General features: G+C 55.7%; 3 protein-coding genes across 5 annotated transcripts in view; 1 reads left to right on the top strand and 2 right to left on the bottom strand.

Annotated features, from left to right (window-relative positions):
- Positions 1–7,996, top strand: part of VWA5B1 (von Willebrand factor A domain containing 5B1) — a 29,328-nt gene extending 21,332 nt beyond the window's left edge. For both annotated transcript variants that reach the window (XM_077190229.1, XM_054647861.2), the window contains 8 exons: positions 1,802–2,012; positions 2,194–2,514; positions 3,140–3,277; positions 3,840–3,968; positions 4,956–5,030; positions 5,386–5,455; positions 5,670–5,793; positions 6,008–7,996. In XM_077190229.1, coding sequence (XP_077046344.1) covers positions 1,802–2,012; positions 2,194–2,514; positions 3,140–3,277; positions 3,840–3,968; positions 4,956–5,030; positions 5,386–5,455; positions 5,670–5,793; positions 6,008–6,730 — 1,791 coding nt within the window. In that variant the 3' untranslated portion in view covers positions 6,731–7,996. The remainder of the gene's footprint in view (positions 1–1,801; positions 2,013–2,193; positions 2,515–3,139; positions 3,278–3,839; positions 3,969–4,955; positions 5,031–5,385; positions 5,456–5,669; positions 5,794–6,007) is intronic.
- A 10,242-nt stretch (positions 7,997–18,238) lies between these two features.
- CAMK2N1 (calcium/calmodulin dependent protein kinase II inhibitor 1) lies at positions 18,239–20,771 on the bottom strand. The gene is made up of 2 exons (XM_054647835.2): positions 20,436–20,771; positions 18,239–19,601 (listed from the first exon to the last, which is right to left on the bottom strand). The coding sequence occupies exons 1-2, from the start codon at positions 20,593–20,595 to the stop codon at positions 19,531–19,533; spliced, it is 231 nt and encodes a 76-aa protein (XP_054503810.1). The 5' UTR covers positions 20,596–20,771; the 3' UTR covers positions 18,239–19,530.
- A 2,239-nt stretch (positions 20,772–23,010) lies between these two features.
- On the bottom strand, positions 23,011–27,770 carry MUL1 (mitochondrial E3 ubiquitin protein ligase 1). Of its 2 annotated transcripts, none has more exons than XM_077190183.1 (4): positions 27,513–27,770; positions 26,418–26,505; positions 25,340–25,460; positions 23,011–24,360 (listed from the first exon to the last, which is right to left on the bottom strand). In XM_077190183.1, the coding sequence occupies exons 1-4, from the start codon at positions 27,513–27,515 to the stop codon at positions 23,640–23,642; spliced, it is 933 nt and encodes a 310-aa protein (XP_077046298.1). In that variant the 5' UTR covers positions 27,516–27,770; the 3' UTR covers positions 23,011–23,639. The 2 variants fall into 2 exon arrangements, with proteins under 2 accessions (XP_077046298.1, XP_054503809.1); XM_054647834.2 differs by lacking the exon at positions 27,513–27,770 and adding an exon at positions 26,604–26,817.
- Between the last annotated feature and the right edge of the window lie 146 nt (positions 27,771–27,916).

Raw genomic sequence — 27,916 nt, 5'->3', positions numbered from 1 at the left:
CCTTCTGGGGGGCAGTAAATGGTTAACAGCATGCAGCCCGCTCTTAATTAAATGCAGCCTGGTTTTGCTATCCCTCCTGCTGCCAGGGCTCCCAGCAGCTCTCCCAGCTCCCAGTCCTGCTGCCAGGGCTTGACATTTTCAGGGGTGTGAAGCCAAGCCCTCAGCTCATCTCCATGCTTGCCATGCTGGGAAGGAAAGGTCAGCACCAGCCACAGGCAGCTTAAACCCCCAGCTCCATTCCCAGCTGGCTTCCCCTGGCTGGGAGGAGAGCTCAGGCAGGAGAAGGAGCAGGTTTGGAACAGAAAGGGTCTGGCAGGATGTGTCAATATTAGCTTGGTAAATCATGCCTGGAGCCACCTGGCTCCCAGTTTTGCTGGTGGTGTCATAGAGCAACAGAATTTAGGTGGTGGTGGTGGAGGTCATATATGTCTGTCACTCAGAGAAAGTATCCTTCCATCCACCACTTTCTACCACCTCTGTTCCTTGCTGGTGATGTCCTAGGAATATAGAGTCTGTCTGTTCAGATGGATCTTCCCACAGCCCTGGGGACAGGGATGAAACCCAGACCTTGCACAGGGGAGCATCTCTGTGGAATGTGGCACCACAGGTGCTGGAGTGGGGGATGCATGTCTCCTGAAAGTGGAGAAACAGTCTCATAAAAAAAAAAAAAAAAAAAAAAAAGAAGATAAAAAGATAAAAATTCCTTTCTCCCATCCCCTGCACCTCTCTCCTTTCGTTACTAAGCAACTGGTCCTTGATCTTTCTGTCTCTCTTCTTTTCTTTGGTTCCCAAGTAAAGTCATTAAAATGTCTGGAGGGATGAAACTCATATTTCACCTTCTGTATATCTGGGGAAGGAGCCCCTGGGGCCAGGGTCCCTTGAGGACACCCCAAGGTCTGGTGGAGGGCTTTGTCTGGGCACGGATCCCAGCCAGGGGTGGGCAGAGGGAAGGACCTGTGTGACTGCATCCCTCACAGGGGTTGGGCAGGGAGCAGATGGGATCAGAGGGCACAGAGCAGGTCCATGCATGGAGCAGATGGGATCAGAGGGCACAGAGCAGGTCCATGCTTGGAGCAGATGGGATCAGAGGGCACAGAGCAGGTCCATGCATGGAGCAGATGGGATCAGAGGGCACAGAGCAGATCCATGCATGGAGCAGATGGGATCAGAGGGCACAGAGCAGGTCTATGCATGGAGCAGATGGGATCAGAGGGCACAGAGCAGATCCATGCAGGGAGCAGACGGGATCAGAGGGCACAGAGCAGATCCATGCATGGAGCAGACGGGATCAGAGGGCACAGAGCAGGTCCATGCTTGGAGCAGATGGGATCAGAGGGCACAGAGCAGGTCCATGCATGGAGCGGATGGGATCAGAGGGCACAGAGCAGATCCATGCAGGGAGCAGATGGGATCAGAGGGCACAGAGCAGATCCATGCTTGGAGCAGATGGGATCAGAGGGCACAGAGCAGATCCATGCTTGGAGCAGATGGGATCAGAGGGCACAGAGCAGGTCCATGCTTGGAGCAGAAGGGATCAGAGGGCACAGAGCAGGTCCATGCTTGGAGCAGATGGGATCAGAGGGCACAGAGCAGGTCCATGCATGGAGCAGATGGGATCAGAGGGCACAGGGCAGATCCATGCTTGGAGCAGAAGGGATCAGAGGGCACAGAGCAGGTCCATGCTTAGAGCAGGCGGGATCAGAGGGCACAGAGCAGATCCATGCACGGAGCAGATGGGATCAGAGGGCACAGAGCAGGTCTGTGCCATTGGCTCCAGCCCTAACACCTGCTCTGCTCACAGCCCCTCCCGGCCATCCCGCACGGCTCTGCGGGCAGGATCCGCGGCACAGGCGCCCGGCGCCCCGCCCTGCTCCAGCACAGCTGTGTGTCCTTCTGCCACGACGCCACCCCCCCGGACGGGCTGCAGGAAGCCCCGGCGAGGGGCTTGGAAGCACTCGGTGCCATCAGGAGCCTGCACTCCTCGTCGGACAGCCGGAGCCCCGGGGATGTGGGTGAGCGGGAGAGGGGGAGGCATGGCCAGCCTCACCTGTCCGTGCCGGGGTCTGGTGCCATTGCATCGCACCCCGTGCCACCGTGTGACAGTTGGGAAGGATTAATTATGGTTTTGTGGTGCCAGTGGGGAATTCAGCTCCCAGGGAGGTGGATAATTATCCTCCTCTCCCCTCTCTGCAGAGGCTGCCCAGCATCCATCCCTCACCTTTGAGACAGAGACCTCCTCCGACTGGGAGCCCCAGGACCTGGATATCGGCGCTGCCTGCGGCTCCCCGCGCTCCTCCCCCAGGGCCCTCTGCAGGGCAGTGGTGAAGGGGCTGAGGAACAACGAGCCTGTGCAGTGGGAAGTCACGTTTGATATCCACCCTCTGTTCCGGGAGCGGGAGAGCCGCGAGGATGGTGACAAAGACGTGTGGAGTGAGACCTTCCACCACCTGGCAGCCAAGTCACTCATCCAGGACTTGGAGCAGCTCGCTGAGAGGGAGTGTGAAATCGAGCATGGTAATGCACAGCTGGCTGCAGGCAGACCCTGCCCGGCCTCGGGAGGGCTTCCCAGCAGTCTCAGCAGCCTCTGGAGTGAAAACAAAAGCTGCTGGTGATAAAATATTAGGGAATGTCTCACACAGCTCCCAGATAACAGCTCCCTTCAGCTGCCTTGTGCTCTTCTGCTTCTGCAGCCTTGCTGCACATGGTCATTCCTGAACTCATGTTCCTTCCCACTCCTCAGAAGCAGGGGTTGGACTTGATGGTCCTTGAGAGTCCCTTCTGACTCAGTATGTTCCATGATTCTGTGATCCCTCTACTTCATGCATGAGGTAACATGGTTATTTTTAAGGAGTTGGTCACTCGGAGCTGGGAAGTGGCATCCAACTCCAGCAGCAGCCACACATCACTGCCGTGGGCCACACATGTCCCTGGGCCATGTCAACACTGTCCTCATGAGGTGCATCTGGGCCTGTGAAACAAGAGCAGGAGCAGCAGTAGGCAGAGTTTAGAGAGATAAAGGGATACAGCCCCTGCTGGGCATGGATCCCCAGGCATGGGGGTGGGTGTGGGAGCTGGGTGTGAGGGCTGGGGGAGCCCCTGGGGCCCCTGGGCTCTGACCCTGCTGTCCCTCCTGTGGCAGGGTCTGGGCGGCGGTTCCAGCTCAGCGCTGTCCACACCAGCAAGGCCTGTAACATCATCAGCAAGTACACAGCCTTCGTGCCTGTGGACCTGAGCACCAGCTCCTACCTGCCCACCCTGGTCCAGTACACCCACACAGGTAACGTGGGGCTGGCACAGGGGTGGAACCTTGGCCTGGCAGGGAAGGTGTCACTGGGGAACTTCTCTCAGGGCAAAGCCTATGAAGCCGCAGCACAATTTGGCACCAGACCCATACCCAAGGTTGTGGTCAAGATCTTGGTGGCACAAACCTCTTCCTATGGCCAGGGAATTGGTCTCCTCTGAGGTCTGGATACCCAGGGATGACCAGAGAATCACATAATGTTTTGGGTTGGAAGAGACATTAAAGCTCATCCTATTCCACCCCCTGCCACCATCTCCACTACCCCAGGCTGCTCCAAGCTCTTTCCATCCTGGCCTTGGACACTTCCATGGAGGGAACAGCCACAGCTTCTCTGGGCAACCTGTGCCAGGGCCTCAGCACCCTCATATCAAAGAATTTTTTTCCAATAGCCCATCTAAGCCTACTGTCTTCCAGTTTGAAGCCATTCCTCCTTGTCCTGTCACTCCAGTTCCTGACCAAGCTCATTCTGTGGTTTCATTGCCATCATGCATGTGCCAGTCTCTCTCTAAAACTGGCCATTCTCTTCTCTCATGCCAAGGGGCAACATCCAAGCAAGGCAACCAGAGGAAACAGAAGAGTTCAGGAAACAGAAGGCATCGTGGCTCTTCCCCGGGACATCCTCAGGCAGCATGTGGCCAGAATGGAGACTATGGATTGATCAGCATGAGTAAGATTGCCTGGGGTTTTATCTCCTCCCTGGTGTTAGAGATCTCAGTTGTAGCAGGCCAGGGGCTTGCTAGGGCCCCTTGGAGAGCAGAGGCTTAAAGATAGGAAATGCCAAGTCATGGCAAGCCCCTGTCTTCCACCTTTCAGACCCCAGCTTATCTCTCTGTAACCCCATAGGTCACTTTCCCTTAACCCCTGCTATTGGACAATTCTGGATCCCCCTATACCCTATAGAATGGGGTGTTTTAGCCCATTCTGGTTAGAAGAGCCATCTCTGGAACCCTTCACAGACCCCCAGTAAAGACATGGCTGTGGAACACCAAGATGGCCTTCTCCTCTTTCGCCAGGATCTGCCGGTCGGCCTGCAGTGCCTTAGCAAGCAAAAGAGCTGAACTCAAAAGAGCTGATAATCACTAAAGAGCTGATATCCCTTATGCTTGCTAAAGGTTGCCAGCGACTGAGAGCTGCTTGGGTTTCAGGCAGTCTGTCCCTGTAAGAGGACTGAGCTGTCTGGCCTGTGCAGCCTGCCTGGGGGCAAACCTGCTTTCAGCAGGAGGCTGGCACTCAGTGGCTTGGGACACCTTCTCTGGTCCTTTTAAATCCTGCCTTCCCCTTTGCAAACTGTGCTCACCAGACATGTGTCAGGCTGGGGCTCATCTCCTTGAAGGGAGAGGAAGCTTCGATTTCCCCCACAGCCCTGACATGGCAGGGGTGCTGCTGGCAGTGCTTGGGAGTTAATTGGCAGCCGTAGCGTGGGTAACACGAAGGATGAAACGAGTGTAATTAGAGGCAGGGGGGATGTGAGACACTCACTTGTCACCAAATCCTCCACTAATGAAGACGAGTTGGATTGGACCTTGTCTGGCACTGTCAGAGCTGGAGCTGAATTACCAGAGCCCCAAAGAGGCTCATTAACCCCATCGTGCCGTGGGAGGGAAGGTGCTGGCTTTGGCTGGGTGCTGTTGCTGATGTGGTTCCTCAATTGCAGATGCTGAGGAGAGGAGCCCCTCACCCTCCAGCACCCCATCCTTGTCTGCCTGGGAACGCTGCCGTGGCCCTGAAGGTAGGGAAAGAGCTGCTGGCACCTCGTGCAGCTCCATCAAGTCAGTGGTTTGGGCTTCTGCTGAGTTTTGGGGAATTTTATAAAAATTTATTACCTAAAACTAGGCTTGTGAGCACAGGGCCGGACTCATTCTGAGGTGCAAAGGATGGAACTTGATGTGACTTTTGGTAAAAATCTCCCCCAGGTTCATTTTTAAAAGGTATAGGAATTTTTATTATCCATATAGGAAAAATGAGGCAAGGGGAGAGGAGGAGTTTTGCCAAAGATTCAGCAGCCAAACAAGCCAGGACCTTGGCTCTGCTCCCTTTTGCTCCCCTGTAGCACCTTGTTAACCCAGCACTGTGTTTCTCCCCAGGGCCTCTCCACAGCCTGTCTGCTTCCTCTGCACAAGCCCAAAAATCCATTGAGAGGCTCTTTGCTGCCAGGTATGAGCCAGCTCGACCTTCCTCTGACCTCAGCAGGTGCCTTTCACCTGTGTGGGTCTGATGTGAACACAAGCCAGGGGGAGAGGAGGGACCCAAGGAGCTGGAGCTGGGGCTAAGCGTGGTGCCAGTGTCTGGGGAGCAGGGATGGTTTGGAGGGGAAGGTGGGTGTCAGGATGAGCACAGAGGTCACAGACACCTTTTCATCCTTTCACAGGCTGACCCTCAATAAAACCATGCTGCTGGTTCGAGCTGCCAAAGGCTTCATGAGTAAATCTCCAAGCAGAGGGAGCAAAGCCAGCTCTGAGGGTGACAGTGAGAGCATGGACTACCTTCCCCTGGTGAGCAGCTCCTCCCTGGGTCTTGTTGGGGTTGTGTGGTCACTGCAGGGGAGCAGAGGAGGATCCCCCTAAATCTTCCTCCTGCTACCTCTGACAACCACGTCCAGTGACCTGCTCAGAGATGGAGAGTGTTTCACCCATACATGCCTTTTTCCTGAGCTACCCACAAGTGATTGGTGCCAGAGCTTCCCTTTGTGCCTGCCATCCCTTGCAGGTGTCCCTGCAGCTGGCCTGTGGTGCCTTCCTTCTGAATTCAGCCTTCTGCGACGCCGTCAACATCCCCATGGAGAAGCTGAAGTGGACGTCACCCTTCGCCTGCCACCGCCTGTCCCTCAGCCCCTCGGGCTCCTACAGCAGCAAGAGGAACAGCTCCTCCTCCTCGGAGCACAAACCCCTGAACTGCCCCCAGCAGCTGCTGGTCCCCAGCGGGCAGGGGAAGGGCCCCACCACTGCAGACCTGGCAGGGGGAGCAGTGCTGGGGAACGCGGGCCGCCCTCGGCACCTGTCGGGCAGCGCTGCCGAGAGCATCTCCAGAGCCCTGAGAGCCGAGCAGGAGCAGGAGCTGCGCCCCCCGGCCATCACCATCCGCAGCTTCTCCTCCCCCGCCGGCAGCGGCAGCGGCTGGGACACCGAGGGCGGCTCGGAGCTCCAGGCTGTGCTCTCAGACGTGGAGCTGCAGCAGCAGACGGAGCCCGAGGGGATGCTGTGGGCCACGGCTGTGGCCCTGGCCTGGCTGGAGCACAGCTCAGCTTCTTACTTCATCGAGTGGGAGCTGGTGGCTGCCAAAGCCAGCCTGTGGCTGAGCGGGCAGGACTTCCCCGAGGGATCCAGCCTGGCCACGGTGAAAGCTGCAGCCCAGCAGCTCTTTGTGCTGCTCCGTCACTGGGATGAGAACCTGGAGTTCAACCTGCTGTGCTACAACCCAGGCAGTGTGTAAGAGGAGGAGGAGGGAGGCTTGGGCAGATTACTGAGGGCACAGGAGCAGGGATCTATCCTTAAGGAAATGCCTCCAAGGAGCTCAACTCCTCTGCTGCAGGGATGTGTGTGTTTATTAGAGCAAACCCTGCACACACAGCAGCCTGGGCTAAATCCTGCACTCAGCAGTCAGGATTTTGCCCTGGAAGGGAACCTACCACTGCCTGCAGTAGATGCTTTTTATTTTCAACTAGATCAGCACTTCCAGCTACAGCAGTTCCCTCTGATTCTGGTTTCTTCTGGTCCAAGCCCAGTTTCCAGGGCAGATCTTGTGGCCTGTTCCACTTTCCCTGTCCTTGCTTAGATGCCTCTTCCCAGCTCTGAATCACTGCCAAGCCCCCACTGCAGCCCCTCAGCCCCAAATCCCTGCTTTCCTGAGGCTCCTGCCTGGCTCCTGCCATCTCAGATGGCTTTCAGAGAAGGCAAAGGTCTGACAACATGCTCACCTCATGGATAAAAGGGAATCTGGGCTGGGAATGAGCATGTGAAGAGCGGCCCCGCTGTCACAGCCAGGAGGATCGAGCCCAGCCAGGCCAGTTGGAGGCTGGGACCAAACCCCATCCCATCCACACAGTGCTGGGCTCCTTCAGGCTCTCTGCAATCCCAGCAGGAGTTTGTGAGATCCCTTGCAGCCAACGTGTGCCTTTGGAGCTTCACAGGCAGAGCCAGGGTGCCCGGGATTGAAGGATCAAGTGCCTCCAGAGGGAGTTGTGTGCCACTGTCTCCCGTGGAGCCCGTCTGGAACCCACTGCCTTCTGCTCCCTCCCTGGGCATGTAGCAGCCTTGTCCCAGCAGGCTTCTGTCTTGTGTCTGTGTGTCTGGGGGTGACACAGGAGGGAAACCTGTGCTGGGGACCATGAGCACCCCTCTGGTGTCTGCTCTGGTGTCACCTCTCCAAGGTCCCCAGGACCATGAGCATCCCTCTGGTGTCTGCTCTCAGTGTGGCCTCTCTGGGATCCCCAGGATTATCCTTCTGCTCTCTGCTCTGGTTTCACCTCTCTTGGGTCTCCAGGAGCTTCCCTCTGGTCTCTGCTCTCAGTGTCAGCTCTCTGGGTTCCCCAGAACCTCGAGCACCCCTCCAGTGTCTGCTTTGATGTCCCCTCTCTGAGGGCCCCAGTGTGGCAATGCTCAGTGCTGCTGCAGGTTTGCCGGCCGGGTGCCTCAGCACAGTCATGTTCTCTGTTGTTGCAGAAGTGTTTTTGTCCCAGTAAATCACAGCCTGCTCTAATTCCCAGTGTGAATCCTTTGTTTTGGGGTGGGTTCTTGGTGGGTTTCCCTGGGGCCACCCCAGCTGGTTGGAGCACTGAGTGACTGTTCAGTAAAATACCCCCAAAACAACCCCGTGATGATTTAGTGTGTGAGTCTGGGTTTCAGATGGGAAAAGGAGCTTCCTTCCAGTTTTGTGGAGTTGTGTTTTGCAAACCCTGGATTGCACAGCATTTGGTGAACTGATGCATCCAGGATTTTAAAACCCAGGGGAAATTTGGTTTGATTATTCTCTGAGACAGAGATGGAGCTGAGAAATCTGCTGTCTTTCTTTGCATAGTTTAACCTGTCACCTTGGTCAGTGCAAGGAAACAGAAATCCTGCCTTCATCCCACATCATCCTAATTAGTGTTGTAATCACAGGAATTGATAAAGCAGCCATTGTGTTTTCCAGTCCAAAGCAGGACATGGGAGCTCTGCCATCCCTTATTTTCCCCTGGGCAAGCAAGGACCCCCTTGGATGCCCTCCTGCTTTTGGTGACCTCTCTATCTATACATCTATCACATAAAATAGACACTTCTAGCCCAGTTTCCTCCCTCCCTCTGGACTCCATCTCGGGGGATGGAGCAGATCTCCCAAGAAGGGAGTTGGTGCCTCCAGCCCCAACATCTCCAGAGGCCCCCTCAGAGCACCCTCTTGGCATCTAAGGGGATTTCACCCCAGTATTTTCCTTCAAGAAGGGCACTCCGGTGCTGTTGCCGGGGTGACCGCAAGTGCCTTATTAAGAGAAATTAGTTTGAATACAGTTGTCAACCGTGGCTTAATAAATAACCCCCTAATGCTGTGTAAATAAACATTTGCATGCAGCATCTGCACGGGGAGGGAGAGACGTCCCATCCCGGGCAGCCTCGTGCCAAGAGCGGTTTTGGGGAGAGAACTGGCCAAGTTGGGGTTATGGCGAGACCCCGCAGAGACCCCTCCGTGTCCCCCTGCCCCGTCCCACCCGCCGTGGGGAGGTTTTGCTGCCGAGCTCCGCTCCCGCCGGGGCCGCGCTCCTCCTCCGCAGGGGCTCATTAGCCGGGAACCGGAGGAGCCTTTTCGTGCTTTGAAGGGTTATGAAATCTGAGGGAGAGGGGGAGGACGGGAGAGCTTAAAAAAGAGCCGTCGTGTCCCCCCCCGCCCCACGAGCCAGCCGTCGCTGCCGAAGGAAAAGGGCTGGCAGCCGTTCCAGCACAGATTGCGCCTCTGCCCCGTCCCCCCGCCAACCCGCCGCCGACGGGCGATGCCGCGGCGTGGAGAACTTCGCTAGAAAACGACATTTTAAACAGAATTTGCCATGTTTGGTGTGCGTGTGTCCCAGTGCTGAGAGGGGAGTTGGGGGCAGAGGCCACGCTGCCATCCAGGGGCTGCTCCAATGCCTTCAGCTCCCGATCTCTACAAATTGGTGCAACATCCACCTGCGATGCTGGGGAGGGGTGCGAGCCCACCAAACCAACCCTCACCCCTAAAACCTGAGCCGGGGAGCAGCGTGGGGCTGCCTTGTGTTAACTACAAAATAGTTTTGCTTCGGGCATGTCTTTGGCTTTGATTTTCCCCATCCCAGGACCCCGGGCATGCCGGCGGGGGATGCAGCCAGTTGGTGCCGTGGGCTCCATCACTCCTGAAATAGAGCCCAGGGGCAGCTTTTGGGTGTCGGAGGCATCTGAGTGAAGTCATGTGGATGTTATGCAAGACTTGATGATAGGTTGTAAACAGCTATTAAAGTGATTGACAGGCCCAGGACGAAGTTTTGAGGGGGGGAAGAAAGGGGAAAGATGAGTAATAATGATTAAAATAATTATCAAATCGAGACGTTCCTTGAATTAAGGGAAAGTTTTGTGAGGAAGGAGGAAGATGAAGAAATCACGTTTGAGCACTTCCCTGAGCTGGGAGTTGGGAGGATGGGGCAGATACTGAGCACATAAAGTTTGGAAGGGAGGGTTTTGCATCTTTAAAACCAGCTAAAAAAGCAATTTCAGCAGAAATTTGGTGCATTTGGGTTCACTGAGTGCTGCTGGGTGCCTGCACCCCCAAAACCCAAGGGCTGAGCAACCCAAGGAAAGCAGCCCTGAGTTAATTAGGAGAAACAAGCAGATTATGGGGAAGACAGCTTCTATTTATATATAAATACTCCAGTAATCAGCAGTGAAGGGCAAGGGAAATCCAATAGAAATATGTGACTGTTTAAGAAGCTTTCTGAGCAAAACGTTACACAATCAGTCGCATTTGCCTGGGTCTCGCTCCAAGTCCCAAGAAATTAAGGGGAAAAAAAGAGTGACCCTGAGCAGAAGGAAGGAGAAGGGATTTGTAGAAGCTTCTGCCCATCAGATAAGGGGGAATCTCAGGAGCCTAAATGGAGATGTCAAGGGTGCCAGCAGCTCGCTGTGTCCCCAGACCCCCCAGCTTTGCCCCCAGAACCAGCGAGCTCCACACCTCACAATGCTGGGAGTTAATGGGGAAGTGCAGTCATGTACAGGTGAATTTCACTCAGAAAAAAGATGCCTGGAGCTTCTCTGTGTTCCCAGGGTGCTGCTGTCAGTGGGTGCTGACACGGAGCAGAAATAGCTGTGGCCGCCCCTCGATTTCACACATCGCCCTCGCTCCTCCCGCAGCTCTGCCTCACCCCAGCACAACACAGACTCTGGGGGGGCTTCGGGGCTGCCACACGTGTCCTCTGCTGAGAATCACCTTAACAATGGTTTTCAGAGGCAATCAGATGGTTGGATGCTCACCTTGGGGCTTGGAGCTCTCTAAGCACCTGGGGCTTGGGTCTTTTTGTGTTGTTTCCCCTCCCAGGGCAGCTGCACTGAGATTTTGGGATTTGTTATCCTGAAGGCAATAAAAGGCCTGAGGCTGAGGTTTGGGGGGTGTCTCAGGGGAGGGATGGGTGCAGAGCTGGGGTATCTGACCCTGCCAGTGAGCTGGTTGTCCCAGTGTCGTGCCTTTGGGGAGGCTGCTGTTCCCATAGAGTCATTCCCTATACAAAGAAGGAGGATGGAAATGTTTCCCCTTGCCTGCAAGGAAGCAGCATCACTGCCCAAGGGTCACTGGTGAGTGTTTGCTGCAGCTCTGGGTGTGCCTGTGGCTTTGCAGTGTGGGTTTGTGGGGCTGTATTTAAATCAGGAGAATCAGCCCCTCTTGTGCAATGACCTTTTCTGGTTTTCTCTTTCTGTGCCACCTGTAAAGTTACCTTTGCCATGGGAAGTTTGTGCTGGGCTGGGATGCACATGAGTCCTGCAGGTGCTTGTGCCCTCCATGTGCAGCCTCTTGGGGAGGTCCCTTTTAATTGTTAAAATAATTAAATCTCCTCAAGACACAGAGATGATATTGTTCATACCTAAAAAGCCAAGCTAGAGGTTTGTGGGCTTCTCTGCTCATTAAATTAGAGGATTTCTTCACTTTTTGTTGTGGTTTTTAATCCTTTCTTTGCACTGGGCAGAAAAACAAGGGATGTGGGTTGTGGGATGGGAAGGAGTTGGAGTCAAAACATCAGCCCCACTACAGCGAGGACAGCACCTAGGAATCCTGGAAAGGAAGCCTGTAAAGGGTGTAAATCCCCTGGGAAAGGTGACTTGGTTGGCATTGCAGGTTCTTAAAACCCTCTCTGGCCACGTGCTCATTGACAGCCGTGGAGCTGAGCCAGATCCAATGCACCACAGTGGGCATGAACAATGTGGTTTAGGGCATGAACACCGTGGTTTAGGGCATGAACACCGTGGTTTAGGGCATGAACACCATGGTTTAGGGTGAGCTGCCCTGTGCCAAACTCCCAGGGGTTGGCCAAAGGCACCCTGGGTGCTGATGGGTGCTGGTTTGAAGGCGGTGCTCGTTCCCCCCAGAGCAGGACTGGGAGCTGATGCTGACCCATGGGTGTCCTGCTCCACAGAGGCTCCCTGGGAGCCCAAGCCCCACAAGATGCTTCCCTCACACCTGCTTGGTTAAAAGGCTTTTTAAAATTGTTTTCCCCTGGGACTAACCCCATTTCCAGGCCTGGAAGTGGCAGCAGGTGAGTATTGGATGCCACAGGGCTGGTGTGCAGGCTGCTCGCTGGCTTTGGGGGTTCTGGCAGCCTTTTCATGGCTGTTAAGGGTTGAATTCCTGCTGTTTTCAGTCTATCCACAAGGGCGGTGAAGGGATGGGGCCAGTCCTGCTGCATGCAGGGGGTTGTGTCACCTGGTTTAGGAGTGGCTGCAGGATGCTCCAGACCCGCGGCCCTCGCCGGTGGGATCCGGGCTCTGGCCAGGGATCCCATCGCAGGCGTGGCTCGGGGCCGCGGCTCCCGCTCACTGCTCCTCTCTCCTTGAGGCTGCAGTGGCTGCTGCCGCTTATGCAAGCGCCGGGAGCCTTGTGTAACCGTGCCGCAGGAGGGCACGGCCGCGGGGTGGGGGCGAGGCCCCGCCGGCATCCGCACGCCTGGAGCATCCCTGTCCGGGCTCTCCCTCCCGATCACTCCCCAGGCCTGCGCTTCCCCGGCGTTCAGGACTGTGGGATGGATGCTCTGGGGTCTCGTGGCTGTTTGCTCCTGGCCGGAGCCAGGGAAGGGCGCAGCAGAGCTCCTGGTGCCAGCTGGGAATAAACTGGGAATGCTGATCCCCCTGGAATGGGTGGACAGGATCCATGCCTGGCAGGGGTGGGGGGATGGGGGCAGCTCCCCGGTGTCCCTGAAAGGGCTGTCCTGGGTTTGTGTCGGGCCACGGCTCAGCTCAGCCTCCCTTCGCTCCCGAGGGGCTGAGTTGCAAAGTGATTTTCTGTACCAAACCCTATTTTTTGCTGCTCATGGGGTCCCCCCGAGCTCCCTCCTCATTTCTGCTTCCCAGCACCTGCTGCCGATCTGGGGCTGAACCTGTTGCTATGGAAACTGGTTATGGATGCTGATGATGCTGCCAGGGTCTCATCCTGATCCTGCCTTTCCCCTTTCCTTACCCTGTGGCTCAGGGATGGTGCTCTAACCTGGGATGAGGCTGGGATCAACCTGGAGAATCCCAGGAGGTCAAACACCTTGGGGGGTTCAACCCAGCTGTAAATAATAAGGGGAGTTCCACCCCTGAGCATTTGTCCAGATCCAGTGGGAATAATCCAAGAGCAGCTTTCCCAAGGCACCTCCCCCAAACTCAGCCATCTCTTGAGGTTCCCCCCACTCTGGGGATGCTGTGGCTTTGAAAGGGCTGGGGCTGGATTGCACCCAGGTGGGAACTGAGTCTCATCCCAGCTCCACCAGCACCTCTGCCCTCCACGTGGTGTCCCAGAGGGAGGCTTCACCCCACCTGGGCAGGCTCTGCTCTGTGTTGGCTTCCCTTGTCTGTGACCCATGGGAATTGGTGCTTCAGGTTTAAAACGATGCTAAGCTGAGAAAATACTAATTAATTAGAGCTAGCTGGAAAATCCCAAGTGCTTCCTTGACGTGGCATCAGCAAGAACCTCCTGTGTGTGTGTATTTCCCCCTCCAAAAATACGTATTTTAAAAAACACTTTAAATACTTCACTGGTCCCTAGGCCTGGCTTTTGTGGGATACTGGTGTGTCCAGCCCTTGTGGAACCACCAGGAATTGGGGGTCTTGAAGGGGCTGCTGCAGGCTGAGCCCCACCACATGTCTCTTAGTCACAGAGTATTTATTTATATTTGAGCAGGTTTGGAGCAAAAATGGGAAACAGGAGTTGTGGGGGGGACACAAACAGGCTGCACCGGCTGCCCGGGCTGAGTCAGAGCTGGATCAGCCCCATCTCCACACCCGTGACTCACCGCGGGTATTTTGGAGTCTTGTGTCACATGGCCTGTTTGGGGATTTATTTCTGCCGTTTGGTTATTTTCCTTTATTTTCTTTTATTCCCCCCACCCTGAGAAGGGGCTGGTGCTTTGAGCTGTGTGCACACACAGCTCCAGGGACTCTGAGATGTTCCCACTTTGCTCCCCTTTGCCCCTGGGAAAGGGTGGGACACCTGCAAAGGAAAGGGCTTGTGCGGGTGTCACATTTATCTCTGCAAAAATTATATATATATACCATTGTATGTATTATATAATACCATATATATTACATAATATTATATAGTATTATATAATGTAATACTATATATATTAATAATTGAGGTGTTGTAGCATGGAGAGGAGCCCAAATTCCTCTGGTTTTCTTTGTATTCCTCCACGTTCCTGGTGTTGCATTACCAACATGAATTTAACAGGGCAATTTCTATCACAGGCACATCCTGTCAAAACTCAGGGGAGGAATTGTCTTGGAAAAATCTGTGGCAGGGAATCTTCTTCCAAAGCCAGTGAGGCAGCCCAGAGGAGGCAGTGGCCATTCTCACCTGCTCACCGAGGGTCTGAAAATACCCAAATGTGAGGCAGCACAGACATCCAACCTCCAAAAAATACAGTCCCTCTCCCAAACACTGACTGTTTGTCTGGGAAGGCTTTGGCCAGGTTGCAGAGCCTGATGCTGTTCTCAGGTTTGGGTTTTATCTGAGCACCTGCTGCTGCATTCGGCTGCAGCTGGAAATTCTCTGTTTTTTGGGTGAGGTGTCTCCCACTTGTTATTGTCATGCAACAGTTTGACACCTGGAGCAGTGTGTAAATGAAGATGTCTGATGTTTCCCTTCTAAGTGGGAATGGCTGTTTAGAATATCCTAGAAAATTTTAACTCCAGGCAAAATGAAAATGAGGAGCCTGGGGAGGCAGGCAGCTCCACTCCCAGGCTCCCTGAGGCAGCAGCAGCAGGGATCTAGGGATTTTCTTGCAGAATATTCCCAAGGTAAGGAATGCCACATCATGGGAGTGTCTTCTTGACCCCTCATGAAATTCCTGGTGAGCCCAGGAAGGATGCTGCACATGGGGCAGCATTTCCCTGTCCTCTGGAGATGTTTAGCTTGGGGTAGGACACACAGAATTCCCACCAGTGCTCAGCACAGGTCTGGGCAGCTGAGTGGCTTGACCAGATTTGGGAAAGTGCCCCTGTTCCCTGTGGGGTCCTGGTGTGGGGATGCCCCTGGAGACACCAGCGGAGCTCAGGGACAGCTCTTCCCTGCCCTGCCTTTCCCCAGCTTTGCTGCCTCTGGGGATTCATTGTTTCAGACTTTTGGGTGCCAGTGTGTGTCCAAATGTCCTGCCTGAGTAAATCAGCTGGGAGCACAGAGCCTCAGTGGCCTCTAGTGGCTGTGGGACAAAGATCCCAGGAAAGGGGGACCCGCAGCCCCCCAAGCCCCCCAAACAACCAATGCTGGGGGTCCATCCCACCAGAAGCCACTCTTCCTATGGGGAGACCAAAGGCAAAGGTAAAGCCCCCAAAAAAGCTCCAAGGCCATGACTGTTGGGGGCTGCATCCCAAATCCCTCTTGGCCCCATTCCCTGGCAGGGATGGATGGAGAGGTTTCAGGCAGCCACTGGGTTTTTCTCATTTTTGTGTTAAAAAGCAAGGAAAAAACCCCAAGTTTTTAAGGAAGGTAAAATTTCTTTCACGCCTTTTCCCATTTTTCATTTTTCTAAAGTGTATTTTCTGTCTGATGCCACAGTACAAAACATGAATCCCAGCGGTGAAAACAGTTGAGCCAATGGATCAAAAAGGGTTTGATTCCGTTGAAATGACCGTTTTTGTGTCTTCTCCACCAAAGGTCACTAAAGCTGCTTCCTTCTGAGTAATTACAATTTTTCAACAAGGGAAGAGGGAAGAACTGACCCGTTTTATTCCCCAAACCCACAGTATTTGGGAGCAGGATGGAGCATCCCCTTCTGCAGCCCATGCTGCTGTCCCTCCTCTCTCCCCGCCATGATAAATAAATTACTTTAGGAGTGCTGGCCTAGTTTAACATGCCCTAGTTTTGATGGAGGAGGGGAAAGAAAAAAAAAAGAGAGAGAATATTTATTTTGGGCAGTTGCTTCATGGGCGTCCTTTTGGGAAGAGCTTTGGGGGACTCACCCACTCCCCCTGCTCCTCTTTGCCCTGGCTGCAACACACTGCCCTCAATTTTGGTTTCTTTTTCTGAGTTGCTGCCTAGGTGATGTGGGAAATGAGTGGTGGGGACACTGATCCAGCCCCAAAATCGTTGTCCATTGCTCTGAGCCCCCCAGAACTGGTGTCATGCTGGGGGGTTTCCAGGGGCTGATGCCTCAAAGCCAGTGGAACACGAGCAGGTTTAGAGGTGAATGAAGACACACCTGGTTCTGGGTGTAAGTGGTCAGGGTTGGCTTTGCTGCAGGAGCAACTGTGTTAGCACCTTCCCTCAGCACCAAAATCCCTGGGAAAATGGGATTAAAGTGTGTGTTTGGGGATGGGAGTGGGATTTCTCAAGTGCTCTGGGTGTCGCTGGGACCTCTGCACCTCACTCGTCCCTCCCCTACCCTGCTCTTCCAAAGGTGCCAAGTTTCCTCTGGTAAATAAACCTGCAAATGGCTCTTTTCTATACATTTTATTTTTTCCTCCTTTTTTTTTCCCACCCCTGCCAAAACAAGCAGCCCATATGGGCAGGGTTGGGTGGGGATTTTTGCAGTTTCCATGGGGATTTGGCTCTGGAGCTGCTGGGTGCTGGCTTCTGGGGTTTGGTTCGGTTTTTTTTTTTCCTCTGATCCCTGTAACCGGAGCATGGTGATGGCACCGGGCTCCCTTCCCGGCTCCGGCATCTCCCAGCCAAGGTCACCGGGGAGACCGTAGGCAGCCGCCGCCTGCGTTGGGCCATCTGTTAAATAATGTATGCAATAAACTCCTGCCCCGGGGCCAGCTTAATCCTTAAATCCTCCTTCAGAATACCATCTCCCGGCCGTGCGGGATGCCCGGCTCGGTCTCTTGGGTGCATCTTTCCCCACCACCCCCCGTGAATCGCTCTCTCCTCGCCCCTCCATCCCGCATCCTCCCGTGCTCGATCTCGCCGGGCTCTCCTGCTCCATTATTTATGCGCCGTGCATGAAAGATGCATATAAAAGAGCGGTTCATAATTTAGCAGAATCTCCTCTTCTTTCAGCCTCCCTTCCCCCTCTGGCTTCAGGCTTTCTCTGGAGCATTTCGGCCCCTCCCAGGCCTCCAGGTGTTTTTGGGGGGATCTGGGGCCGTGCCTGCGCCCCATCCTCGGAGCACCCATAGACGGGTCTGGGTTTTGGGGAGGTTTAAGTGCTCAGAGGTCTTTTGATGTATGGGATAAAGTGGGAAATTGGGTTTGGCAGACCCATAGATCAGGTTTTTACAAAAAGAGGGGGTTTGGGGTGAACTTAATTACCCCAATGCTGCATCCAACCCATGGTTTTGTATCTGAGAGTTCCCAAGCGCTGTCCTTGGCACACCTGGGATGCTTTGCTCCTCTCTGGCTGTGTCTGCTCTCCCAATGCCCTGGGCTTGCCCCCAGATGCTGACTGGGGCAAAACCCATTAGTCTGGGAGGAAAAAAACTCCCTTCTGGGGGCAATCTCGTGGTTTGGAGCTGCAGCAGGTCCCCCAGCACAGAAAATCTGGGAGCCAAAACTGTGTGTGCTGCGTCCAACCCACACAGCCACGACCTCGGAGCTGAACTCGCTGGGGAAAAATTGAAACTAATTGGGGATTTTTCAAGGGAGCAATTTAACAAAGCTCCTCATCATATCCTGGATGTGGGAGAGCCTGTGTGGGTTTAAAATGGAGCAATAAATAGCAAAGGTGGTGGGGACAGGAGCATTGTGCAGCCTTCACACCCCTGCTCCCTGTGCCACCCCAAATTAATCCATCTCCCCCCAGGTCATCCTGTACAAATCCCAGCTCAGCAACATCCTGCTTTTATTGCAATATATGATTTTCTTTGCAATAAAATCCCACCCCTGGACCTGTTTCCCATCTGTGATTATATTCTTGTTCCCTGGGCACAAAGGTTGGCTCGTGCCCTCGTGGCGTGGGCAGAAGGGATAATGGCCTTTTTTAACACCAGGATTTGGGGTCTGGGGGGAAGGGAGGCAATACTGGAAGGGAAATGCCCATTTTCCACACCTTTCCCACCAGTGAAGGGCAAGCCACCTTTTATTCCCCATTCCCAACAGCCACTCTCAGGACCCAACGTTGAATTTTTCCATTAAGTTTGTGCCCCTGAAGTGTTTTCCCATCAAACAAAAAAATCTCACAAATAAATATTAATTACAATTAGTTATTCAGATTAACAGGGGTCTGTGCTAGAGAGTGAGGAGGTTTTCCTTAGTTATTTTGGGATTATTTGGGGGGACAGGATGGATGCTCATGCTGTGTGGCCCTGGCAGCCCACGGGAAAACACGGCAGATCCGCATTTATAATTTTTTTTTCCGTTTTGTTTCATTTTCCTTTTTATTCGGACATTGCAGAAATAGCCCTGTGTAGTGGATAAAAGTGCAACATACACAATATTTAAGAAAAGGAGGAAAGAAAAACCTGCCTTGAGGTCTGTCAGTCAATCGCAAACAGAAACAAGAACCAAGCCCGGGCACCAGAGGCGCTTTTTGTCCCCCTCCCCCCTTTTTTTTCCCCTTTTGTTTTTATGCACATCATGCAAAATAGTTAAAAAGAAAGATTAGAAAAGAGAAGTCAGAGAAAACCCCACGAGAGATCGACCGAGCCCTGGAAAGAGCAGAAAGCTCTGAGTGCTGCTCGTCTCGGGGAGGGAATCGCTGCCCTCCAGCATCTCCAAGTGTTTGGCACTCTTGTGATTACATTAAATAATTTCTTTTATATATATGTTTTAATACAGTCTATTAAAGAGAGGAAACTGCCACAATATAAGGAAAAAAAAAAAAGAAAACCAAGATCACCCACACTACAGACTGCATGGTAGTTAGAAAAGCTGAGCGACCCCCCCGCCCCCCATACATATAAAATCTGTCCCTTTGCTCACAGCAACCAAGAAGTACAAGCTTTAAAAAATAAACCAGCAATTCTTCCTTCAGGCCTTTCCTTTATAAAAGTTTTGGTTTTCCCCCTCGAGAACCTTAAAACGTGACTAAAATTAAATATATATATATATATCTATTTTATATAATTTCCCAACATCCAAAGACATCAACATAAAAAAAAGAAACTCATACAGAAGGGGATAGCGTGGTACATCCAAGTGCATGGATTCATTTTTGCAAGATTAAATCATGTAAACAAGGTGCCCGCTGGGAACAGCCCTGGCCGGAGGGAGACTCCAGGGGCTGTTCCCCCTGCTCCCCCCATCTCCCGCTGCCCCTTTTCCTCTTACCCCCCGATCTAGCGCGGCACAAGGTTCATCAGCCCGAGAAAAGCCATCCCGAGTAATTCAGAGCCGCGGCGTGCCTCCTCCGTCCATCCCTCGGGGTGGGGGGTTTGAAGCAGGTGACTATTTTCCCGATTACACAGATATATTTTAATTTATTATCATTTTTGAATTCACGGCTGGGCTCTGGCTCGCTCGCCGCCCTCCCCTCCGCGCGTCTCCGGAGGGCAGGACGAGCCGCGGGGCTGCGGGCGGCGTTCCCGGCGCTCGGCGCTCGCTGCGGGGCTGGGGTTTATTCTCTGCCGGTCACCTGTGCCATTGTAAACCGACCCCACCCCGGGCCTCGGCCCAGCGTCCCCAGGGAGGCTTTAAACACCGGGAGGGGCCTTTTCGGAGAGGTTTTGCAGCACATCATCAATTCTATCATCTTCAATAACCACTGGAAAGCAGAAAGAAACAGAAGAGCGATGAATTTTCTGCCGCCGTGCTCCCCCCGCCCAAGGTCACCCTGGAGGGGGTTGGAGCGGTCCGACATCCCTGGTGTGGCTGCTGGCAAAGCGACACGGCCCCGACCGCCGCAGGGCACCCGGCACCGTGTCCCGTCCCCAGGGAGCGTCCCCAGTACCGCACGCCCCGGCACTGGTGCCCTGTCCCTGGGGATACTTGGCAAAGGACATGTCCCCAGGGAAGGTCCCCTCACCTCTGTGACCTGCGAATGGGATGGTCCCCAGGGAATGTCCCCTGTCCCTGAGGAAGGTCCCTGCTGCCCTACACCCGGTGAAGTGCCCAGGGCACGATGTTCTGCCCCCAGGGAGGGTCCGGCCACACAACACCCCGGTGCCAGTCCTTGGGACGTGCTGCCTGACATCCTGCAGGGAGTCTGGTGCATCGTGCCCCGTCCCCGGGGACGCTTCCCGGTGCCCTGCATCCCCGAAAGGCGCTCGATGCCCCATCCCTGGGGAAGATCCACGGAACATGATGCCCAACATCGCTCAGGGAGCCCGGTGCACCATACCCTGTCCCTCAGGACGGTCCCCAATGCCCTGCAGCCCTGGGGAAGGTCCTCGGGACGCGATGCCCGACATCCTCAGGGAGCCCGGTCATCGTGCCCCGTCCCTGAGGACGGTCCCCGCTGTCCCGCGTCCCCGGGGAAGGTCCCCGCTGCACGAAGCCCAACACCCCGCGGGACACCCGCTGCATCCCGCCGCATCCCTGGGGCCGTGTCCCGCATCCCGGACGGCTCCCGGTGCGCCCCGGCCCCTCCGGCACCCACCTCTCTTGCTGCGGCCGATCTGCCCCAGCTTGGGCGGCCGCTTGCCCTGCCCTCCGGCCAGGAGCCCGTCGCCGCCGCGGAGGCGAACGGGGAAGGGCAGCTGCCCCACGGCCGCGTCCCCCGCCAGCTGCCCCTCGCCGTAGGGCGGCCCCTCCGACATGGGGGCGGCGGGGGGGGACCCGCCGCCGCCGCCGCCCCCCGACAGCCTCCCGGGGCGCGGGGCCCGCGGGCCCGGGGCAGCGGCGCAGCGGGCGCGGGGCAGCCGCCCCGTCACATCCCGGCCCGGCCGGCGCTGCTCGCGGCTCCGCGGCTGCGGCGGCGGCTCCGGCGGCGGCGGCGATAGAGGAGCGGGAGGCGGGACCGGGCGGGGCGGGGCGGGACCGGCTCGGCCCCCGGCACCGGCGGCGGCACCGCCCCGCGGGCTGATCCGCACCCCGGGGATCCCCGGGACTGCCCCGCCGCCTGCCCCGCAGCGTCCCCGGGGAGCGCGGAGCCTCCTCAAGGAGCCCGGGCCTGCCCCGCCAGCTCCCCGCGGAGCACGGAGCTGTCCCGGAGCATCCTCGGGGTGTCCCACAGCATCCCCGGAGATCCCAAAGCTGCCTGGCAGACACACTCTGCGCCTTCGGGCTCTGGATTCCCCAGCCTGCCCCTCAGCATCCCTGGGGAGTCCAGAGCTGCCCTGCAAGGACCCTCGGAGAGCTTAGGTGGCCCCACAGCACTTTTGGGGAGCCCAGAGCTGCCCCACAGCCACATCTGGGGAGCCCAGAGTACCTCACAGACACCTTTGGGGAGTTCAGAGTGAGTCTCCCCAGCCACTCCGGGGGAAAGTCTGGAACTGACCCCTCCACAGCCCTGGGGAGCCCACCGCCCGTTCCCAGGAGCCCTGGGCACAGCCTCTGCCCTGCAGAGCCATCTGGAGACCTCTGGCACTTTGTGGGGGGCTGCAGCATGGGGGGGACTGGGTGTGCTTGGCAGGGGGCTCCCAGGACCCCTTCCTGCACGAGCCTTTCCTGGGGCACTGCAGGAGGACTTCTGAGTCACTGTGAGCTTCCCGTGGGGTTTTCTATGCAGAGTTACCACAACAGTGTGGGTCATTGGGGTTACTGCCTGGCAAAGCGAGTGATGGGAAGGTTGGGGATAACATTTTGGGAAAGGCCACAGCTATGTTGGGGTGTTCAGGCATCTGTGGTGCATCTCCCACAAAAGGGAGCAGGAGAACAGTAGCAGCAGCAGCAAAGAACCTGTTTGTGCAAGGCTGACTTACAGGGTTTCTCTGGAATTGGGAGCCTGGCTCATTTTGGGGCTGAGCAGAATGGAAGGACAGGGTGCTTGGTGGTGCCAGGGCTGGGGTGAGCTGTCCTGGGGCTGCTCCCATCTCCAAAGCCCTCGTTTGCTGGAATCCTCAGCCCCCAGAGCTGCACAAGCCCCTCTCCCCTGCACTCCTGCCCGCCCCCGAGCTGTCAGCTCCTTACATAAGGTTGCGGCTACGCCCGAGAAATCGCAGGGAAAGCTTGGAAACAGGAGGCGAGGGGTAATGGGGAAGCACAGCCCCTCCAAGGAGTATTTTTAGGCTTTGCCTGATGCTCCACTCCTGGGCAAAACACCGAGGCTCAAGGCTGTGTCCTGCACTGGTCTGAGGGGGATTGACCTCCTCCCTGTCCCCAGTGAGGGGATGAGGCTTTTTGGGGTGCTCGTTCCCCTGAAGAGGAGGGATACCTCTTCCAGCAGATGGGATTCTGCCCTTTCAATCTGTCTGCTGGGTTTTGGGGCTGCAGTGTGGCTTTTTGAGCTGTGTTCCACTGTTCCCTCTGGGATTCTGTTCCGCGGGCTGCCTCGCCCTGCAGGCAGCCACCGCCATCTACAGCTGGTGGGACGCGGCCCTTTCCCAGCACAGGAATAACCAGGGACCTGCTCCTCCTCAAAATCCAGCACTGGAATCACCAGGGACCTGCTCCTTCTCAAAATCCAGCACTGGAATCACCAGGGACCTGCTCCTTCTCAAAATCCAGCTGTGGATTTGTGCCCCACAGCCAGAATGGCCTTCGGACACTGCCCAGCTGCTCTGGTTAATGTTTAATGAGAAACAACTCATCATTTTCACTGTAAATTCAGGGGGTTTAAAATGCCAGTCGATGGGAATGTTTCTTTTTAAATGTGCCTGGGGGATGTGGATGGCTCTGTCTGGAGCAGGGCTAACCAGGGGCTGCCTCAGTCCTGGGGTTTTCAACTGTTCCTACTTGAGGCTCCCTCATTCCCCTGGAATGTTTCTCTAATTGTCCTCCCCAACAAATGTTCACTGCAGCAGGACTTTGGGTCCATTAACCCTCTTGGGTGCATATGGGATTTATGGCAAAATAGGAGTGTCAGGGAAGGGAATTTTCCTTTTTTGTGTCAGTTTGGGGGTTTGGCACTACCTGTGTCATAAGGGGACAGCAGTGACTGTCATGTCCAGTGCAGGAGGGACAGGTTCCCCCCTCAGCCAACCTCCATCATGGCTTGGGATGATCCAGGCTCACCATGTCCACCTCAGGGAGGACAAATGTCACCACTCACCTGGAATAATCCGACACAGACACACTTTTCATCCTGTTTTATTACTTTACACCTCAATTGCTATCCCAAGCCAAGCCAAGCCAAGCACAGCCATCAGCCATTAGCCACAGCACTCTCACATCCCCATCCTCATACCCTGGTGTGACAAAGCCATTTTGGGGGGATCACAGAATTACCTGTGTTCACACCCCCTGGTACGAGCTCTCCGACAGCCCCTCCTGCTCCATTAGGCCTTGCAGCCCTCTGGCAGCCTCACAGGAATTCTGCAGCCTCCCAGAACCCTTAATACATTTTATTTTTGTTTTTCCCATGTTTTTATCAGTTGGGTAAGGGGCTGCAGGCTCTGTAACCATGACACGAACCCTGAGAGTCCAAACCTTAATAGAAGAGCTTCAAGCTGCATCTTCCCCCAAGCATCTCACCCTTTGCAAAGAATCATCTCTCTCAAAAACACCTCCATAGCACAGCATGAGCCCTGATCAGCTGCAGAGTCACCTTTTCAGACTCTGCTCTGCCCCCTTGGTGAAACACCCGCTCCCTCAAGCTCCCTCCCCTTCCCCAAAACCCACCACCCAAGCAGCGAGGCGACAAAACCCCTTTGCCAGTGGCAGCTTTAAATCCAAAGTCTCCCCCCCGAAGAACCACAAAAAATTAACTGTTGTACAAGGGAACCACCCTGGTGATGCCCTGCCTGCAGATTGGGCACTTTTTGGGCTTGGGAAGAGCCTGGTAGCAGTCGTGGCAGGAGCAGACGTGGCCACACTCCAGGAAAACGCAGGATTTGGTGCTGCTCAAGCAGACCACACAGGCGTTTTTGAGAACCTCGCCGCCCTCGGTGCCGGTCAGGCGCTCCTGGGCCTGCCGGAACTCCTCCTGCATCTGCCGCAGGTGCTGCTGCTCCCGGTGGTGCCGGTACTGCTTCCGCAGCAGGAAGAACAGCACGGCGCACGTGGCAAAGCCAAAAACCACCGTCAGGATTTTCCAAAACCGCACGCTGGACTCCTGTTTCTGCAGCAAGGACTCGAAATCCAGGGAGCTCAGGTAGTAGGGCATGCCCTGCTTCGGGGGCTGCAGCTTGATGGTGGCGTTGTCCAGGACCAGCTCTCCCACCCCAGTCAGGGCCGTGCCCACCTTCAGCATCTGCTCGGTCTCCTGGATGCCCTTGGGACGCTCCCCGCTGATGTAGTGGCCGATGACGTCCGTGAAGGACTGGACAGAGGGGTGGAATTTCTCATACACCGTCTCCAGGCCGAGCTCGGCAGCGTCCAGAGGCTTCATCACCCGGACGGTGACGCCGGCGTCGTCCTCAGCAGGGACCAGGTCAAAGGGGGTGGTGCTGGTTCTCTGGTGGATGATCTTCTCGTAGTCATTCCTGGGGAGGGAAAAGGGGGGGAAGTGAACTGACTGCCCCCGATGGGAAACACAGCCTGGGATGGCCTGCTGGTTTTGGGGACTGCCAGATGGGACACGCCCTGAGAGGAGTTTCTTTGATGGGGGTGTCTGGAGTGTGGAGCCTTTCCCTTCTGAGGAGGCTGCAATCTGATCCTAAGACTCCTCCCATGGGACACCTGATAAAACCCCGCCCCGGGTCTGTGTCCCTCTCTCTCTGTTCTCGGCTCTCTGGGCTTTGCTCGGGCTCCCGGGACTCTGCCTTCTCCCCCCACGGCATGGGGTGGAGGGGGGGGAAATAAAATGGACTCTCGTGCTAAACAAGGAAGAGACTTGTCTGTCTGTTTCCTCTGCTGTCGGCTGTGGCCTCCCTGGACACGATCCTCACTGCAGCCACATGTTGCTACACTGGAGAACACCTTTCCCCTCGTGGCACTGTCAGGGGTGCACGAGGCCACTCCACTCTCACTCAGTGCTCCACAAGTACTGGGGGCTTCCCCCATCCCCACCTCCTGACGTGCCTGTGGCATTCACAAACCATCCTGTGAGGGGAAGCACCACGTGTCACACATCCCAATTTGGTGTTACCAAATGCTTATCAAACAGCATCACTGGGCTCTGTTTCAGCAGTTCTGGCACCCCTGGGTGTGGGGATCACCCAAATTCAATTAATTTCTGTTCTGCAAGTGGGTCTTTTATGAAATGCCATCCTCTGGTGGGGTAACAAGGTGGGGCTGATCAATCTTCAGCCCATGTTGGGTTACTCAATGCTCTCTTCTCCTCCAGCCCCTCTGTGAAAGCCCTAGAATCAGCCAAACCCCCCATTATGGCAGCTGTCACTGTGGAGGCTACTTTGGGACCCAGCTTTGAGGCACTTGGTCACTCTGGCCACGCCTGAGGCCATTTCAGGCTGTCAGACCCCCCAAGGGTACCACAGGAGTTTGAGGGTGCCAGGCACATACCAGAGGTGGGTGGTTCTGTTCCACACCATCTTGTGCTCCTGCAGTGTCAGCCTCTGAACCACTCCCTTGCAGTTCTCCACAAACTGACTGCTCAGGGTGTCCTTCACCGAGCGCACCACACCTGCAACAGGAACCCAGGGGCCACATGAGGGCTCGTGGAACAAACCCTGGACCATGGGGAATGGCTTCACTGGGCTGCTAGGAAGAAACCCCTTCCTTCCTGTGAGGCTGCTGAGGGTATCCAGAGAAGCTGTGGCTGCCCCATCCCTGGAAGTGTCCAAGTCCAGGTTAGATGGGGCTTGGAGCACCCTGGGACAGTGGAAGGTGTCCCTGCACATGGCAGGGGTGGAACTGGATGAGCTTTAAGGTCTCTTTCTACCAAAACCCTTCTAGAATTCTAAGATGGGGACAAAAGGGCCAAGAGCTTGTGGTTTCTGCTGTCAGAAGTCTGTAGCTGCTTGGCAGGGGGGAAATGACCAGGGCACGGGAGGAGGAGCTGGGGATGAAATCCCCTAGTGAGGAGCAGCTGTGGGGCAGGATGTGCCCCCCCACCCCTGTTTGGGGCATCACTTCAGGTCTTGTTTGAAAGGAATGAGGGATTTGTCTTTACAAATAAACTGTGGTAGATAAAACTAGATACTGAGAGATAAAAGAAACAATGGGAAGAACCACAAATTCCACAGGATTTCCACTGACTGACACAGGGGAGGGAAAGTGAAAGTGAAAGTAAAAGAGAAAGGAGGAAAGGAAAGGAAAGGAAAGGAAAGGAAAGGAAAGGAAAGGAAAGGAAAGGAAAGGAAAGGAAAGGAAAGGAAAGGAAAGGAAAGTTATACATTAGAAGTGAGTCTTAGGTATCAGGCATTTCGGGCAGTCTGCACCTCTAAAGTGCCTCAGCCAATAGGGAAAACGAGAGGGAAGTGCGGCCGGGAAGTGACAATAAAAAGGAGGCTGCATCCCCTAGTAATTTGAGAGACTCCATGGGAAATGCCCATGACCTCTCCATTGGTTCGAATAAAGTTACAGGACTCCCCTGTTTCATTTTTAGACATAAACATCTGGTGTTTGTACACGACCTTACCTTCTATGACTGCATAGGGCACGCAGCGTCCGGGAGCCTCTAGCAGCACGGCCCGCAGGTCCCCGTCCAGCCGGACCTTCCTGGCGCCCTGCGGGAGCAAACAGAGGCCGCGGCTCAGCCAGCGCGACCAGGCCGCGGTTCGGGGGCCGGGCACATGCATCCCCCCGTCGCACCCCTCACACCCACCTCGAGCCCGCGGGCCACGCGAGCCTTCTGCCGGTAGATGGAGTAGAGCAGGGCAGTGATGGCGGTGCTGGCGGCCAAGAGCACGGCCTGTGCGGCCGAGGGCCGCCCGCCGCCCTCCATGGCGGCCAGGCCCGCCGTTACCACGGCAACCACGCGCCGCGCCGGCGCCCGGCGATGACGTCACGAGCGGCGTTCTGGCCGCCGCAGCGCCGCCATCGAGACGGGGGGTCCGCCAAGGCCGGGCGGGGCGCGGGGGCTCCACACAACCCTGCTGGGGTGCGGGGCACACACAGTATCCCCCCACAGAGGTTGTGAGTCGGGGGACGCGGCTCAGATCCCGGTCCCACGGAGCTTTAGGGGGATAAACCCCATCCTTGGAGTTTGGGGGGGCGGGACAGATGGCAGCCTCCCCACCCCTTTACCTCCCCACCCCTTTACCTTCACCCTGCGGTCCTGGGAAAGACATCAAACTCCAGCCTCACCAGTATCTGAGGGGGATTAGCCCAAATCAGGATCTTGGCAGCTGGCCGCAAATCCTAATGCCCCTGGGTGTGTGGAGGGAGCATCCCCCATACCCCCCCTGCCACCTTGGGGCTGGGGGGGCAACCCAAAATCTCACCTTCTGCTAAGTTTAGGGGGACAGTGGTCAGACCAGCGCCTGTCCCCCCTGGGAGGCTGGGAGGGTTTATCTCTCCAAATCCCAGCCCCATAATACCTTGGGGAAGGGCTTACAACCCCTCACTGGGCTGTGGGGCAGCAGCACCACCTGGCCCCCACTGTGGGGGCTCAGCCTCAGGACGCAGCCCCCAGCCCCACTTTGCAGAGTCCTTCCTCCCACCCCACAAAGGGCCATGGCAGGTCCCTGCCGGGGAGGACACAAACCCACCCCCACCCCCCCCATCTCCTTACCATCGCTTATTCTGGGAAAGCAGCAAAAGGGAAAGAAAAAAAATAGCAATTTTTTGTAAATTATTGATCTTCAGGCCCTTGGTGCTAATTTGGAGTGGGTAGGGGGGTGCAGGCAAGTTGTGCTCTCCAGTGGGGTCCAAGGGGCCAAACCCCCATCACTGCTCCCCTGACGTGGGCGGCACCGCCTCCCCCCCAGCTCTATATTTAAAAATTCAAGTTGCCATGACTACACAGATCAGCTCTCCCCCGCCCTCGGTACCGCAGGAAAGCACCGTGGACCCTGCAGCCCCCCCTCCTTGGCTTGCCTTTCGAGGGGTAAAAGCAATATAAACCCCCCAAGCTGCCTCAGAGCCGAGCTTAACTCTGTCGTCCGCCGGGGTCTGGGTGAGACACAGGCGCCGTCA

Source organism: Agelaius phoeniceus, chromosome 24, assembly GCF_051311805.1.
Source record: "Agelaius phoeniceus isolate bAgePho1 chromosome 24, bAgePho1.hap1, whole genome shotgun sequence".
NCBI lineage: Eukaryota > Metazoa > Chordata > Aves > Passeriformes > Icteridae > Agelaius > Agelaius phoeniceus.
The sequence above is the reverse complement of the archived record's forward strand: the minus strand, read 5'-3'. Positions and strand labels throughout refer to the sequence as shown.

What these genes read in the sequence shown, in the direction of transcription:
- MUL1 (XM_054647834.2), bottom strand. Translation starts at nt 26,723, where the DNA reads ATGGAGGGCGGCGGGCGGCCCTCGGCCGCACAGGCCGTGCTCTTGGCC. An exon ending in GCGTGGCCCGCGGGCTCGAG is followed by an intron (nt 26,506 to 26,603) that starts GTGGGTGTGAGG and finishes TTGCTCCCGCAG; the next exon opens with GGCGCCAGGAAGGTCCGGCT. An exon ending in GCCCTATGCAGTCATAGAAG is followed by an intron (nt 25,461 to 26,417) that starts GTAAGGTCGTGT and finishes TTCCTGTTGCAG; the next exon opens with GTGTGGTGCGCTCGGTGAAG.
- CAMK2N1 (XM_054647835.2), bottom strand. Translation starts at nt 20,595, where the DNA reads ATGTCGGAGGGGCCGCCCTACGGCGAGGGGCAGCTGGCGGGGGACGCG. An exon ending in GATCGGCCGCAGCAAGAGAG is followed by an intron (nt 19,602 to 20,435) that starts GTGGGTGCCGGA and finishes TCTGCTTTCCAG; the next exon opens with TGGTTATTGAAGATGATAGA.